At 29.9% G+C, this 15,618-nt stretch overlaps 1 protein-coding gene across 6 annotated transcripts; it reads left to right on the forward strand.

Moving 5' to 3' along the window:
* The first annotated feature begins 3,745 nt into the window (after positions 1–3,745).
* Positions 3,746–13,987, forward strand: LOC123220219 (CMP-sialic acid transporter 2-like). 6 transcript variants are annotated; one of them, XR_006502999.1, is made up of 19 exons: positions 3,746–3,979; positions 4,063–4,179; positions 5,703–5,759; positions 5,949–6,026; positions 6,174–6,218; positions 6,620–6,679; positions 6,803–6,925; positions 7,819–7,896; positions 8,195–8,264; positions 8,526–8,633; positions 9,542–9,675; positions 10,762–10,841; positions 11,009–11,054; positions 11,161–11,228; positions 11,489–11,574; positions 12,643–12,746; positions 12,896–13,002; positions 13,478–13,600; positions 13,688–13,987. XR_006502999.1 is itself a non-coding variant. In XM_044642294.1 (15 exons), exons 1-14 carry the CDS (start codon positions 3,827–3,829, stop codon positions 11,209–11,211), a joined length of 1,200 nt encoding a protein of 399 aa, XP_044498229.1. In that variant the 5' UTR covers positions 3,746–3,826; the 3' UTR covers positions 11,212–11,228; positions 11,476–12,007. The 6 variants fall into 6 exon arrangements, 3 of the variants coding, with proteins under 3 accessions (XP_044498229.1, XP_044498228.1, XP_044498230.1); XR_006503000.1 differs by lacking the exon at positions 11,489–11,574; XR_006503001.1 differs by lacking the exons at positions 11,489–11,574; positions 12,643–12,746; positions 12,896–13,002.
* Positions 13,988–15,618: the final 1,631 nt, after the last annotated feature.

The raw sequence follows: 15,618 nt of genomic DNA on the forward strand, positions 1-15,618 counted from the left end.
GTATAATTTAAAGATATTTCAATATTCTCATTTTCCTATTCTTCAAGATTTTGTATCACTTTATGGGTTTGTACCACTTCAAGAGCTTGAGTCTCTTTAGGGATCATAACCTCTTCTGGAGAAACGTTAGAGAGTGTAGAATTTTTATTTATTTTAAGATTATCATGATTGATATCTATTTGATTATTTGCCTTTCTTTTTCTAAGAATAGTGCCCTTCGATTCGACAAGTCTACCACGCTTCTAACGTTCAATAGATTGATCAGTCGCGGCTTAAATTGACTGTTCAACAGTCATATTAATTCTCATAGGTGCATTGACAGCTAGTATATGTGATCTTGTCACCTTTGATGTATCTACAAATGCATTAGACATTTCGTTAGCAATAATTTATAAATGTACTATCTTTTACACTTCAGTTTTACTTTGAGATGTGCGAGGATCTAGATGAGACATAGTAAATTCATGCCTAACATAAAGAGATATTTTCTTTTCCCCTAAAGATAGGAATATTGTCTCATCAAAGTGATAATCTACAAATCATATAGTAAAAAGATCAACTATTAATGATTCCAAATATTTAATAATAGATGATGAATTATATCTAATATATATTTTCAAATGACGTTGAAGTCTCATTTTTGTGCGTTGAGAAGATGTAATAAAGACATATACAGTACAACCAAATACCCTCAAATGAAATATATCAAGTTGATGATCAAAAATCAATTGTAAAGGAGAATATTGATGATAAGAAGATTGTCACAAGTAAATTAATCCTGCAACATGTAATATATTTCATGTGATAGGAACTTTGTTGTTAGAGTTTAAAGGTCTTAATTATATATAAAAAAAAGTTAATGTGTCTTTTTTTATGATCAGAATTTAGAATTATGCGAATGTTAAGTTTAATGGTTCTTTATAGCATTATTAATACTAAGAGATTCCAATGTCTTATCAACCACCATCTCTATCATTATTGCAGGGATTAAGAACAAGTTTTATGAAGGCAAAGAAAGTTTCTAAGGTGGTAGAGTTTTACCATTTCTTTAATGTAAAAATATTTGATGTGAGATCATAGGGATATTAATTAAAATAAGCACAAAATTTTGTGTCTAAATTTTTGTAGACAAACTTTTAATGAATTTACTTTTTAAAGCAAACTCAATATTTATTTAATTAATACGCCTCTCTGGTAATTCCCTTTCATTAGTTGTATTTTTTTTTCAACAACATTTTTTTTGATAGCATATTCCAGTATTATCATATTAATTGTAAGTTTGATAACTTATGAATTGAAACATTCATAAATTTGTTCAAAAATAGGTCAATTTTTAGTTTGATTGTTAATATATCTAAATCAAAACAAAAAATAAAACAGATGCAAATGTAAGTGCGAATGCAAAAAATACGAATGCGAGTATGAATAGTACAAGTATGTAGAGTGCAAAAAGTGTGAAGAGTATACAAATATAAAAATACTTTCATATAAAAATATGAAGTGCATACACACTTGACGCAAGTATTTTTATATTTTTATACTTTTTGTACTTTTCACACTTTACATACTCTTTACACTCTATACACTCGTACTTTTTGCACTTACATTTGTTTTGCCTTTTTCGTTCTGATATGGAAATATTAACAATCATACCCAAAATCGGCTTGTTTCTACACAAGTTTATAAATGCTTCGATTTATAAGTTATCAAATTTACAATCAATATGATGATGTTGGAGTATACCATAAAAAAAAATGTCGTAAAAAATATGAATGAAGAAAGGGAATTACAAAAGAGGAGTATTATTAGAATAAATATTGAGTTTGCCTAAAAATATAAATTTATTAAAAGTTCATCTAAAAATATTTAGACATAAATTTTTTTGCTTATTTTAATTAATATCCCGAGATCATAAGACTCACTAATGAAAATATTTCTAAGAAAAAATGAAGAAGAGGAAAGAAAGGGAGAAAAATAATCCATTTTAATTTTTATGATTTAAAATCAAATAGAGAAAATTATGTAAATACCCTTTTAATTCTTTTTGAGTAGTTGTTACTTCTATCCAAAATTATATTTTTGTCATTTTATAATTTTTTTTTTCACATAAATGAATGACAAATGAAAAAATAAAAATTTTCTAACTTAAAATGTGAGATATGTCGTTTAAGAAATGTTTGGGTGGGAAATCGTCATTGGCGCTTTAATTTCTATTTAAATAAACAAACAATTAACCTGAACAAAAAAAAACCTAAAATTAACTCAAAACATTGGTGATTGGTTAGTGCCAGAGTCACATTGACAACCATAATATCTCCTACTTTAAAATAAAAATTATTAACCTTCCATAAATATAATTGAAATAAATGTTATTCCATTTATTTTAAAATTCAATAAATATTATCACTTATATTACAAAATTGCCCTAAAGTTTTTATGAATACCCCTAAGTTCAAAGTAACACCCTTATAATTACAATTTTGTCACAAAAACCTCTTTTAATTTTGAAAAATTATCATAAAATCTTCAATTAAAATTTGTAAAAATAGCTTACAAAAATCCGTAAAATGTACCAAAATCTTCTTATTATACACTTTAATTTTGCACAATAAAATATTATGTATGCGATTTATTATATATATTTTGATAAGAACTTTATTGTCTGAGTTTAAAGGTCTTAATATGTCTCCTTTTATATGCTCAAAATTTATGATTGTACAATTGTTGAATTCTAATGGTTCTTTATATTATTATTAATATGACAGATTTCAATGTTGGCTCCATTACCATCTAAATCACTTTTAAATGTGTTAAAAGCAAGTTTAATAAAAACGAAGAAAGTTTCTAAGTTGATAGGGTTTTACCATTTGTTAATGCAAAGATATTTGAGGTGGAATCATGGGGCTGGTGGTGGAAATATCACTAAGAAAACTTTTAGAAAAAAGACGAAGAAGAGGAAAGAAAGAAGGAGAAATATTTTATTTCATCTTTAATTTTTATAATTTAAAATAAAAGCAAGAAAATTATGTAAATATTCTTTTAATTCTTTTTTAATTATCATTTTTTACTTTTATGTGAACAAAAAATAAAATTTTCAATTTAAAAGGTGAAAAAACTGTTTAAGCAAAGTTCAGGAGAGAGATACTCATTAGGTGTTCAGCTTCTGTTTAAAATAAACAAACAAACCTGAAGTAAATTGAAATTAACTAAAAACTTTGATATTTCTTACTTTAAATGAAAATTATTAACCTTCCTTAAATAGAATATAATAAATGCTATTCCATTTATTATAAAATTTAATAAATATTCTTACTTATATAACAAAATTACAATTATGTGAGGAAATATTACTGATTTCTTAAGTTCAAATAAACACCTTATTATTATAAATTTGTTATAGATACCTCTTTTAATTTAAAAAATTATCATAAAATCTTCAATCAAAATTTGTAAAAATAGCTCACAAAAATACCATAAATATATCAAAATTTTATTAATATATACTTTAATTTTTCATATTAAAAAAATTATGTATTACAATTTATTATATATCATCTGATAGGAACTTTGTTGTCAGACTGCAAAGGTCTTAATTATAAAAATAAAAAATTAATGTGTCTCTTGAAGAATTGATCAAAATATAGGATTACGTCATATTCGAATTAACATTGGGGACCAAAGTGAAGTTTGGCCTCCCGTTTGACTACATAAACATTCTTCTTCGGAGTTAAAACTTCCATTTGAAACGTATCACATTCAAATCACAAAACCGCTCTGTCGTTTTAGTCAAAACCTGACTTTTCACACCGTCGTTTGCACAAAAACGATGATCGAATGCAGTGTTTGTCACTCAAAGCTCGAACTAAACACTGAAGGAACGCCCAAAGCCTACGTTAAACGCCGAACCGAACGCTCCTCCAAAACGCGCTTCCTCCACGTCCTTTTGGTCGTCGGCGACTGCGTTTTGGTCGGTTTGCAGGTGATTCATGCTTTCAATTTTCGCATTAGGCTTAAAGTTGACGTAATTAGCGTAATGTAATCACGACCGTTTGTTTTTTGCAGCCTGTTCTGGTTTATATGAGTAAAGTTGATGGAGGCTTCAGATTCAGTCCAATCAGTGTCAATTTTTTTACTGAAATAGCGAAGGTTCTCTTCGCTGTTGTTATGCTCTTTTTTCAGGTACTTTTATTTATTTATTATTCATTTTTTGTTATTTTTTAAAATTAAGAGTTTTTGTTAAAAAATACAAAAAATATTTAAGTCTGTAAAGTTGTTTATCCATTGTTGTAAATTAGTATTATATATTATATTCATGCTGTTTCAGCCAGGTAGTATTATATAATTATTTATAATTTAACCTTTTTATCCTCTAAAACATACGAATATTTATTTAAAAATATGAAGAAAACTGACGATAAGTTTGATCCATTTTTAAACTTGAATTCTATTTGTATGTTGTTTATGTATTAATGTGAATTAGTTGAGTGAGAGAAGTTTTGAGAAGTAATTAATTGTGGGGAGTGAGATGTGAGAACAATACTGATTAAAATTAAAATGAGTAGTTTTCGGGAGTGCTTTTGTGTAAAAATGCTTTTGATAAAAGTTATTAAATGAACGTTCTTGAAGGACCTTATGATGTGGATCTTTACAATGCATTTAAGATTCCTTTGTGGACTTCTAGTTTCAGAAAAATAGTTTTTGTCTAGAACCACCCTCTTTTTTTTGGTTTGTAAAATGGGATATATTTGTTTTAATGTGTTTGTAATGTCTGTTTTCAGGAAATTTATAAGCCTTTTTCTTTAAATGTAAGTAAGAAGTAACAATATTTATAGTGGGAAAACACTTTTTTTTTTAAGTTTTTCATTTACAAGATTGGTATATCAATGCCTGAAATCCTCTTTTGAGTTGTGTTTTTTGATTATGTAAGTTATCTTAGTATGATTTTTTAAGTTATTGAAAATATTATTGAACTATTCTAATTATATTTTGACATAAACCAAGAAAATCTCTCCATTTGCTAATGTATTAAAATATAACTTTGTTGTTATTTTCAAAAGCATATGAAACACATTTCATTGTTTTAATTTTCAAAATAAATGTTTTAAGGAAATGGTGTAGAAAACATGCTAAATCTTAATATATGAAACTACTTATAATGCTTTCATTTTCGATTTCATTTTTTGAAACAAAAACACAAAAAAATTGGTGAATTTTCACCATATTTTCCAAATGTTCTTTAAGTACTTGGTATTTTTTTTATAGATAACATATCATTTACCAATTGAGTTTTTGCGTTAAAATCATAAGGTCTACAATTTATGAAATATTTCATTAGCAGCATGTTCTGATAAGAGAAAGGTGAAATCATTATGGAATAGAACTGAGTTTTTTTTCTTTGGTCAGTATCAAAGTTTCTGCCTCATCTGGGTTTCCATAACCTAAATAATTCAATTAGGACCTAGAGGAAAATTTCAGGACTGCTTGACTTAGTCAGGTTGACCTACATGGTTACATAATGATTATAAGCCTTAATCAGGGGGGGAGTAGCAATACATTATGGATAAGCCTTCCTTTTCTTATTTCTCAATGTTTTCATTGGCTTAAGTCTTTTTCAAAAAAGTTTCTTTAAACTTTTATCAGCAAATATTTGAGCTTATGCATCTTATTTGGCTCTTTCTGTTTTGCTTTTGATTTTGTTTCAGGCTCGACATAAGAAAGTTGGAGAGAAATCTCTTCTCTCATTTTCAACCCTTGTACAGGTAAGAGATTATTTAGTATTGCTACTTTTGATTTATTTGTATTAGGAAATATCACTGGGAGCCTTATTGTATTATATAAATTTTATGTCATGACTCCTGTTTTTGGTGAAACACTAAAACCTGCCATAACTCAAGCTGAATATTAATTCTGAACTTATGAACCCTTTTTACTTCTTTTCCTTTCTATAGGCGGCTCATGATAATGTGCTTCTTGCTGTTCCTGCTTTCCTTTATGCTATCAATAATTATTTAAAGTTCATTATGCAGGTATGAGTTTCTTTCATATTAAGGCTCAAAACTGAAGTGTTATACTTGCTGAACATTTACTTAAGTCTAAAATTTGTCATGGTTATGTTTATGCTTGATGTTTGATTACTGTTGACTTTTCAAAGTATACTATTTACACTATTTCAGCTTTATTTCACTCCTGCGACTGTGAAGATGCTGAGCAACCTGAAGGTATCCACTAGTAATGATAAATTCTCTGAATCATAATAATATTCGTTGTGGGGCCCAATTTATTGATAGTTTAATAACTTATAACCAAAAGTCGGTGTCTAGGACAGATAATTCCAGAACATTGAGAGGGGATAAAGTGTTCTGCAGTTTGAGTTTACTCTAATTTATCTTCCTGGATTAATCTTAAATGTGTGGGTGTAAACTTCTTTAGTGAGTTTGTCTATATAACTTCCACTTTCTGTTCTGAGGACTTGGATTATAACAATGTAGTGGAAAGTTGTGGTAGCCTTGGAGGTTTGATTGTCACTATCTTCCTTTTATGGAAGAACAATATAATCTATATAGTAGTTGCTAATGTTTCATTTTCTTAGCAACCTTTGATGGCTCACAAACGTATGCAGGTTTTTGTGATTGCTCTCCTGTTAAAGATAATAATGAAACGTCGGTTTTCCATCATTCAGGTAAGTTTGCATTACACTTTCTGCTACATAATATTGTGCTATTAATAAGTTACCTTCGTATCTGTGTTGTGAGAATCTTTGTGTGGTCTGCTTGTCTAATGTATGTTTATTATTTTGTGTCAGTGGGAGGCTCTTGCTCTTTTGCTTATTGGAATCAGTGTGAATCAGTTGCGGTCCTTACCAGAGGGCACCACTGTTATGGGTATTCCACTTGCAACAGGGGCATACTTATGTACTCTAGTATTTGTAAGTATATGAAATTTGGTTTTTTTGGTTCAAAGTGGCTTGTTTTTATCTTCTGCAATTAACTTCCTTAAGAATTGTAAACAACTATTCTAGAATTTCACAAATTTCAAGATGGTGCTATAAGTTCTAATATTAGTACTACTATAATATGTGAACTTCTTGTTTTTTAAATGTTCGAGTGCATTCATTAGTCAAAGTAATAGATGATGTTTATTATTGCAAATGATATAGAGGAATGTAATGAACTTCATAGAAGGACCAGAAATCAGGAAACCTCTTACTGTAAACTACAATGACATTAACAAATTCATTGCAGACAGATGAATATACCAGTCAAAACTCAGTAACTGTTAGTAGTTTCAGAATAAAACCAGAAGTATTAACCCTCTGAGTTCTAACGAAATAGATTAGAGATTGTAAATGTTTTATATTGGGCTAAATGCTCTGGCCAAGTTCATCTAAAAATGCATATGATTATCTCTTGATTTCTATTGGACTTAACTAATCTGCACTGTTTGCCACTATTGAAATATCTGGTCATCTTGAATATATTTAGTAGCAGTGGCAGCCGTAATCTCTAGTATAGATCTTCAATTAGGGAAATAAAATATTTTATTTTGGGTGGCATATTAACCTTTTGAAATGAGATCAATGTTGTTTTCGTTCTTTTCCATACCAAATGATGTTTTTCTTTTTGTTTTCTCAGCAATTTTGTATTGATCTGTTTTAGAAAAATGTAGATCTGCTTTTATTTTATTCAATTGGATGAAGAGTGCTTGTGGCTTGCCAAGATCATATGCTAGGCAACTGTATATTCTAGAGTTGAATGTTGACGTATGTCTTGTGCTAGAGCGTTTCATATGATGACAGTTAACTCTGAAACATTGATACAGGTCACAGTTCCTTCTCTTGGATCAGTTTATAATGAGTATGCTTTGAAGAGTCAATTTGAGACAAGCATTTACCTTCAGGTGAGTTTCCTATGCTGATATGGCATATCTTATTCTAATTGCTTAGTCCAGGAGGCTGTTATGTATTATTCTCTTTTCTGTTTTGTCTGTGACTGTCTCCATGAAGATCCCATTGTAAATTCTTACTTTCTCAAGTTGGTTGATGGCACACTGTGTTGGTTATTTCTTCCTTAACTTTTTGTTTCCTCAAATTTTTTTGTATTGAATTTATATGGATTCGTGTTTGCTTTGTTGAAGATTTTTAGTTTTCAAATATATTTATTCTCTTACTGGAAAGTTTTCTGTTTATGTCTTCCAGAACTTGTTTCTGTATGGATATGGTGCCGTATTCAACTTCATAGGATTTGTTGTAACTGTCATTTATGAAGGTAAGGACATCAAATATGTTGTTTAAGAAGCCCTATTGATCTATTTTTTTTTAAGTATGCAATTGCATGGAGCTTTTGATAAATTCACAATTTGAAAATATTATAATAATTATTGACTATTTACATGAGCTTTAGGTAGTTGAATTCTACTGGAAAGAGTCAAGAGCTTTTGGGAAATTCTTTTTGTTTAACTTCAGACATACTTCATTTTTTACAAATAAAAACTCACTTTTTTAATTTCTTTTATCTCAATGTTCTTAGGTACCAGTGGCTTGGACATCCTGCATGGATATTCAAAGGCTACCATGCTTTTGATATGCAACAATGCAGCCCAAGGGATTTTGTCAGCATTCTTCTTCAAATATGCAGGTGATTAATCATAATTTAGGCACTTCACCTTTCATAGTAACTTTAAAAACCCGGTTAATCATAGCACTTTGCCTGGTCGTTCTTTTTCTGCTCTGTAATTTGAACTCTTTATTTTACCATTTTTATCATGGGCAGTCCATAACCAGTTTTTATGTCTTCTCCAAACCATGAACTCTACTTGTTTCCTTTGTGGTTCAGACATCATATTGTATGTTATAGGGCATATAGCGAGGTGAAAAAGTTAAAGAAGAATAATTTTTGCCAACTCAATTTCAACATGCCTTCCCTTCCCTTTCTCAATGTGAGCTGCTAAGGGTTGATTTATTGCAATGAGATAAGAAGAAACACATTTAAATCACGAACTGAATTAACCACCCTGTATATTGTAATGTCGTTGTAAGCATTTAATTGTTTTCATTAGACAACAATCTATAAGAAGGTTTTTTTTTTTGTGGGGGGTGGGGGGGGGGGGGGTGGGGTGTGGTGGGGAAGGGTGGTGTTTCTTTAAGCACTAGTGTTGATTCACACTCTTTTGGGGGAAATTAATTCCTTAGACATCTTATCCGATGGAGAAACAACCATTCTGTTGGAGTAGCCATGCCCCCTTACTAGTGAGGCACTATAGCAAAGTGGTGCTCCATATAGAAATAAGAACGCATTCAGCTCTTCAAACATCAATTCAAGTGTTCTATGGATTAAGCTTATTAGTCTCTACCTCAACTTGAACATGGATTTGAGCTTGTTAGAATTTCAATTTTTGTGAATCACTTTGCTATCTAAACTGTTATTAAATATGAAAAAATAAAAGAAAGCATAATTTTGGAAGTATTTCTTAAATAATGTACCAGTAGTGTTAATGTCATGTCTTACCATTTTTTTTTTATTAACTTTTATTATGATTCTTGCAGATACAATTTTGAAAAAGTACTCGTCTACGGTTGCCACAATATTTACAGGATTAGCATCCGCTGCACTGTTCGGTCATAGCCTGACTATAAATTTTGTTCTTGGAATCTCCATTGTCTTTATATCCATGCATCAGGTAATTTAAGTGGACCTTTCTGGTGCATTTACTTGGGGTAATATTTTATTACTAAAAATAAAGATTACTAGAAAAATAGATTACTTGAAAGATTACTAGGTATAAATTAGTTATTTATTTGGTTAAATTAGTATGTATAAAAAATTATTGTGTTTGGGTGATAGTATTAAAAGAATATTGTGATATTATTTTGCTTAAATACTCTTAATATGTTAAACTAAATTAAATGTGTAGAGAGGGGAAAATTGCAGGAAATCAATGGTGGGGGTTGGATGAGAAGCCACAGGGGTAAAACTATTGTAAGTCGAAAGGTTAGGGGTTGAATGAAAGTCCAATGCTTCTCATCTTTTCATCTTGATCGATGTCGGCAGCTTCTCATCTCAATCGACAACAACAATTTCTTATTTTAGAATCAGTTGCCTCTCATCTCACTCAAACCATTTTCTAGATTCAAACATACTCAACCACTTCTCATCTTGAGTGAACCATCTTCCAGATTTGACGAGATTGCCGGAATTGATCTCATCTCTCATCTCAACGATGGTTGGTGTTCTTTCATTGAGGATTTCGAAATTCACCAGAATATTTCAACCCAAACCATTTTTGCAATTTTGGCATCTTTCATTGAGGGTTCCTGTGTTTTCCACTGGAAGATTTTGGTGGACAGGGGGTTGGGTGGTGGTTTATGGGTAAAATATTCAGAATAGGGATTTAGGTTTACTTATAATTTTAATTAAAAATGGGGCATTTTTGTTCTAAATAATTAATAAGTAATGGTAATATTGTAACAAAATTAAGATTATTTGGATAATCTTTCATACGTGTAAGGTTTTCAAGTGGAGGTAGTAATTAAATTATCGTCTATATTACCTATCATATTAGTTTGGTAATAAATGACAACCAAAATCTTTAATTACTTGACAAACCAAATAAGGTAATTTCAATAATAAAAAATAAATTAGTAGGCCAATTACATTTTACTCTAAACCAAATGCCCTCTTCTTGAAATCAATGTTTGTTATCTTTTACTATCACCTTTTAGATGTCAAATCAAATTTACTTTTTTTCTTTTTCATTTTTTTTCAGTTCTTTTCACCTCTTTCAAAGGTTAAAGATGAACCACAAAGTGGCAGTCTGGAAATGATAGAAAGTTGGAAAAATCAGAGGTGGATGCCTGTTTCTATTACTACTCTTACTTGCCGTAGATAAGCAATTTTGTTGTCTTGAATTGTAGTTCAAATTTTGATTTTCATTGGCATATGGAAGATGGAAGTTTTTATCTCTGTGGTGTATTAATAAGTTTATTGTGTGGCTTGGGAAATTCTGAATCCAGGTCAAAGGATATGTCCTTCATAAATATGGCAGCTGTGGCAAATGAAGTAAGAACTTCCAGTGACATCTTCTATAAAAATATGATTATTTTTTTTATGAGCTTATAATAATTGAAATAATAATGTTTTATGGTGATTTTTCATTTTGTTTCAGGCGACTCATGGTGTGGGCAACGAGGAGACAGCAGCACTTCTTCCCATTTAAACTTGTTGTGAGTTTTGGTATGGCTCTGCACTATTTTTTCGCATTGGACGTGTATATATCTCATCATCACTTTAATTAGCAAGTAATAGAAAGGAAAAATCAATCTAGGATCGATAATACTCTATTGGTGCATATAAACAAGAGTCTATCTACAAGTGATTTGTAGAACTTGTTTCAAAAGAATTGTCTTATATAAAAGCCTTTGGAATGCTTTTTGGAAAACTATATGTCTATGTCTCAAGTGTGTAACATAATCCGTTAAAGAATCTGGTTTCAGGATTGCTATTGGAGTATATATTACCAAAGGCATATTCTCAAGACGATAAGAGTTGATTGTACACAACTTTTAGCAACTCGATACAAGTAATGCTTCAAAAGAATTTCTCTTCTGGGTTTTCATTCTTCATCCATATCGGGGAATCATGTTTGAAGCATTCAAGACTCACAGTTAGGTTTAGGCTATAGTTGCGTTACTGAAAGAATAGGTCATCTGCAGGAATATATTACAATACAAAAGCAATTCTTTTTCATTAAAAAAGGGAATCCAATGAGTCACATTATCAGACAAGTATGATAGTTTTTTCCCAGATGAGTTTGGTTGTTTACATAAATTATTGGTTTCTAGTTTTGTTAAAGTTTCATCTATCATATTATATCAATAAAACACAAAAATCATGCATTTTCTCCTCTTTGATGTTTTAATTTGAATACAAATTCGCTATTTTATTGTATTTTCAATGTTACTAGAAATGACTCGATTTGATATACAACAATATTGAGTTTTGATTGTTTTGAATTGTCGATTTTAAGCTTGTTTGATCGATTCAATTTGACCTCACTGATACAGTTTTAGATTAACATAAATTTTCAGAAAGAAAAAATTGAGAAAATGGTTTGAAGGTTAGCTGCAAGTTTTAGGAATTGATGTTGGTATAGATTGTATATCAATTAAATAGTTATAATGAGATAGATTGTTTATCACATCTACTAATAGGTGTATGATAATTAGAATTATGAACATAAAATTTTCCAGTTAACTTGTACTAATTAACCCTAATTTAGGGTGTGAATTGAAAATTAACCTTAAGTGAAAAGCATCTCTAGATCTAGTCAAACCACATTGGCCCCCTTTTTGATAGACAAAATTGCTTTTCATGTGTAATCTGATTTTCAGCCAAACCAACACTTTAACGCTTCCTAACCCTAACTAAATTTCTCTCTTCTCCAAATTCAAATCAGTTTCATACAAACCTACTGTTTTTTATTGAAATCCATAAAGAAAGGAATTATTTTTCAATATTGAAGCTTCAACCAAGGCCCCATTTACGATTTAAGAAGGTTAGTTATGGTTTCAGTTTTTTTTTCTTTTTCAAGTAATTTAATTGTTGATTTTGAGTTTTGGAAGGAAACTGATGGTGATAGATAGAGCAGGTATTTAGTTGAAGATGTTGCTAATGGCTTGGTTGCTTACTGTTTTGGGTGAAAGACAGTGATGACAAACAGCTATACTTCTGCTCTGATTTTTTCACAAATATGTAAGTGTTGGTAGATATCAGTCAATGTCGACTAGATAACTCTTTGCCCAATTGGTTAAATGATTGACATTGTCTAGTCAGCTGGTATCAGTCATTTGAGCAGATTATTATTAAAATGATGGTTTCTGATACAATTTATTATCACGCAGAATGAAATGGTGTCTATCAACCACAAATTGGTTACAGACTTATGCAGCGTCAAAATTTTTGAAAACTTGAGAACAAAGTTAACACCGAAGCAGTTAGACATGTTTTGGTAAGTTATTGAATTTGACGAAATTTCAACTTTCTGGCAAGTTGTGCCATAATGTACTGCTGAAGGAGGTCAAAAGAAAGGAATTGAAGAATGATTTGTGGTTTAGAGAGTGGGTTGGAGGTCAGTTCAATTCCCCCATGTATGTTTTGTAGTGTTCTGGTTGTGTAGATCAAAGAGGAGGGTTCTTTGATTCGAGAAACTATTGTGGTATAATAACTTAGATTACTTTTAACTCCTCAATGCGTAGAATTGGGTTGGATGAGAATCTAGAAAGTCTTTAAGAGGTGGCTATAAGGCCTTTCAAGAGGTTTCAAAACGTAAATTAAAAAAGCTTAAGCATGACATTGAGAAATACGACTTGAGTGGAAGCATACACCTTTCATGTATGAACAGTGCACTAACCATGTTGGTATAATACTGCATATGTGCATGTGTTGTATATGATTTTATTGATACTTCTTCATGAATTTCGTAGGTGTTGATATATTACTGTTTTCTATTGCACAAAGACATGCAAAGATGCATACTGAGACTTGAACTCTGCATACTAAAATGGGGTTTCAAGTAAAGAACCAATGAATGAATGCCGAAGAACTGTGTAAGTGTTATTGGCTATCCGATTAGATGATTCTCTGTTTTGTTTATATGGATCAATGATTTTACACTTGTTTTTTATACTATTCAGGCTTCAACTTGTGTTCTTAATGCGACAAATAATTAATGTACGGGGGTAACAATCAGTCATTCTGAGAGATTGGCCTGGCAAGAGTCACCTAATGATATTGAAGGTATGCTATCTACCAGAATTGGGATGGATGGTAGGATCAAATACCGTTGTTACAGAGAGTTTAAGAATTGAAAAATTGTAAGGATATTGAATCATTATTGAGAAATTGTACATTTATAGTAAGTTTGGTTCAGTTAATCTTTTAGTACTGAAAATGGAAAATTATTACAAAAATGAATTATTTAAAAAATTACTGGATATAAATTTATTACTATATATAGTTATTTTTGATAAAATTGGTGTGTCTGTTTGATTCATATAATCTTTTATTACTAAAAATGAAAAATTATTATAAAAATATTTTACTTGAGAAATTATTAGGTATAAATTTATTATTATGTATAGTTATGTTTGATAAAATTGGTGTGTGCGTTTGATTCATGTAATCATTTATTACTGAAAATGGAAGATTACTACAAAGATAGATTACTTGAAAAATTACTGGGTATAAATTTATTATTATATTTGGTTATGTATAATAAAATTAGTGTGTATAAATAATTATTGTGTTTGGTTAAAAATAATAAAAGAAAATTAATATATTATTTTATTTATTATGTAAAAGATTAATGTCTATAAAAATATTTTTATATTATTTGTTATTTTAATTGAAAATTGAGGATATTTTTGCCCTAAAAATTCAATAAAGATAAAATAGTAATAAAAATTAAGATTATTTTAATAATATTTTAAAGTGAAAATGATAATTAAATTATTTTTTATATTATTTATTGTATCATTATTAATAATAAAAAGTTCTCGAAATTTTTTTTACTTTACAAATTAAATAAGATAATAAAAGGAAGAAAAAATAAATTATTAATATAATAAAACAAAATTTCAACGGACTCTTTTGTATTTTTTTAGAAATAAAACAAAACTTCAACCATTAGGAATAAAAAGAGTAGAGGCAAAATTCTGTAACCATATTTATCTTTAGTGGTTAGAACATTTTTTCTCATATTGAAGCTTTTAATATCACAAGAGGCACACAAATGGTTCTAACAAGATTGAACATCTGAAAGTTGACATTTAGATGAAGGGGTTAATGAATTTGCTTTGGACGTAGTTATGTTTGGGAAATTGTGGTTTGGCTTGCTCGTGACTCCTTCAAATGTTCTATGCATGGGCGTTCATGATATATTGATCAAAAACTCTTGTTGACTTTAGTTAAGGTGTGAACGAGTGCTTGTCCATTGGAAGGGTTTGCTTGTGATTGGCCTCAAATGTGCCATGCACAATCGTACATTAAGTATGCACGGTCATGCATCACATATTTGAGTAAGGAACAGAATTTTTAAGGCCATGAACGAAACCATGCAGAGTCTCGTTCCTTTGCATGCATAATTGCAATTTGAATTATAAATGGGTGTGCATCATTAGTGCATGATTGTGCATTGCTTGAATACTTGCATTTTTCAAGTTTTGTCTAAATTGATTATAAAATTAGTCATGCCTTAGACAAATAAGTGAATATAAAGAACGTATAAGTGAAAAACACTTAATAAATAAGTGAACTTTTGACACTTTGCACATAACATAACTTATAAATTTGGCGTTTCATCACTAAGTCTCAATGTGGTTAAAACAGTTGGTTTTTGACATACTCTTATGCCCATTCAACTATTCTCGCCACTCTTATACTCTAAGTACATACGCTATGTCACAGAAACTATTAACGTTTAAGCTGAACTCGACATATCTGATGCCCTTGTGAAAGCAATCGACATCCCATATTTCTACTAACTATTATGCCTCATGGATATGTCAGCTTAACTCTTGGACTAATTAGCTATGATACCTTGGTCACCACATATGCATAGTTATGA

Source organism: Mangifera indica, chromosome 7, assembly GCF_011075055.1.
Source record: "Mangifera indica cultivar Alphonso chromosome 7, CATAS_Mindica_2.1, whole genome shotgun sequence".
Lineage (NCBI taxonomy): Eukaryota > Viridiplantae > Streptophyta > Magnoliopsida > Sapindales > Anacardiaceae > Mangifera > Mangifera indica.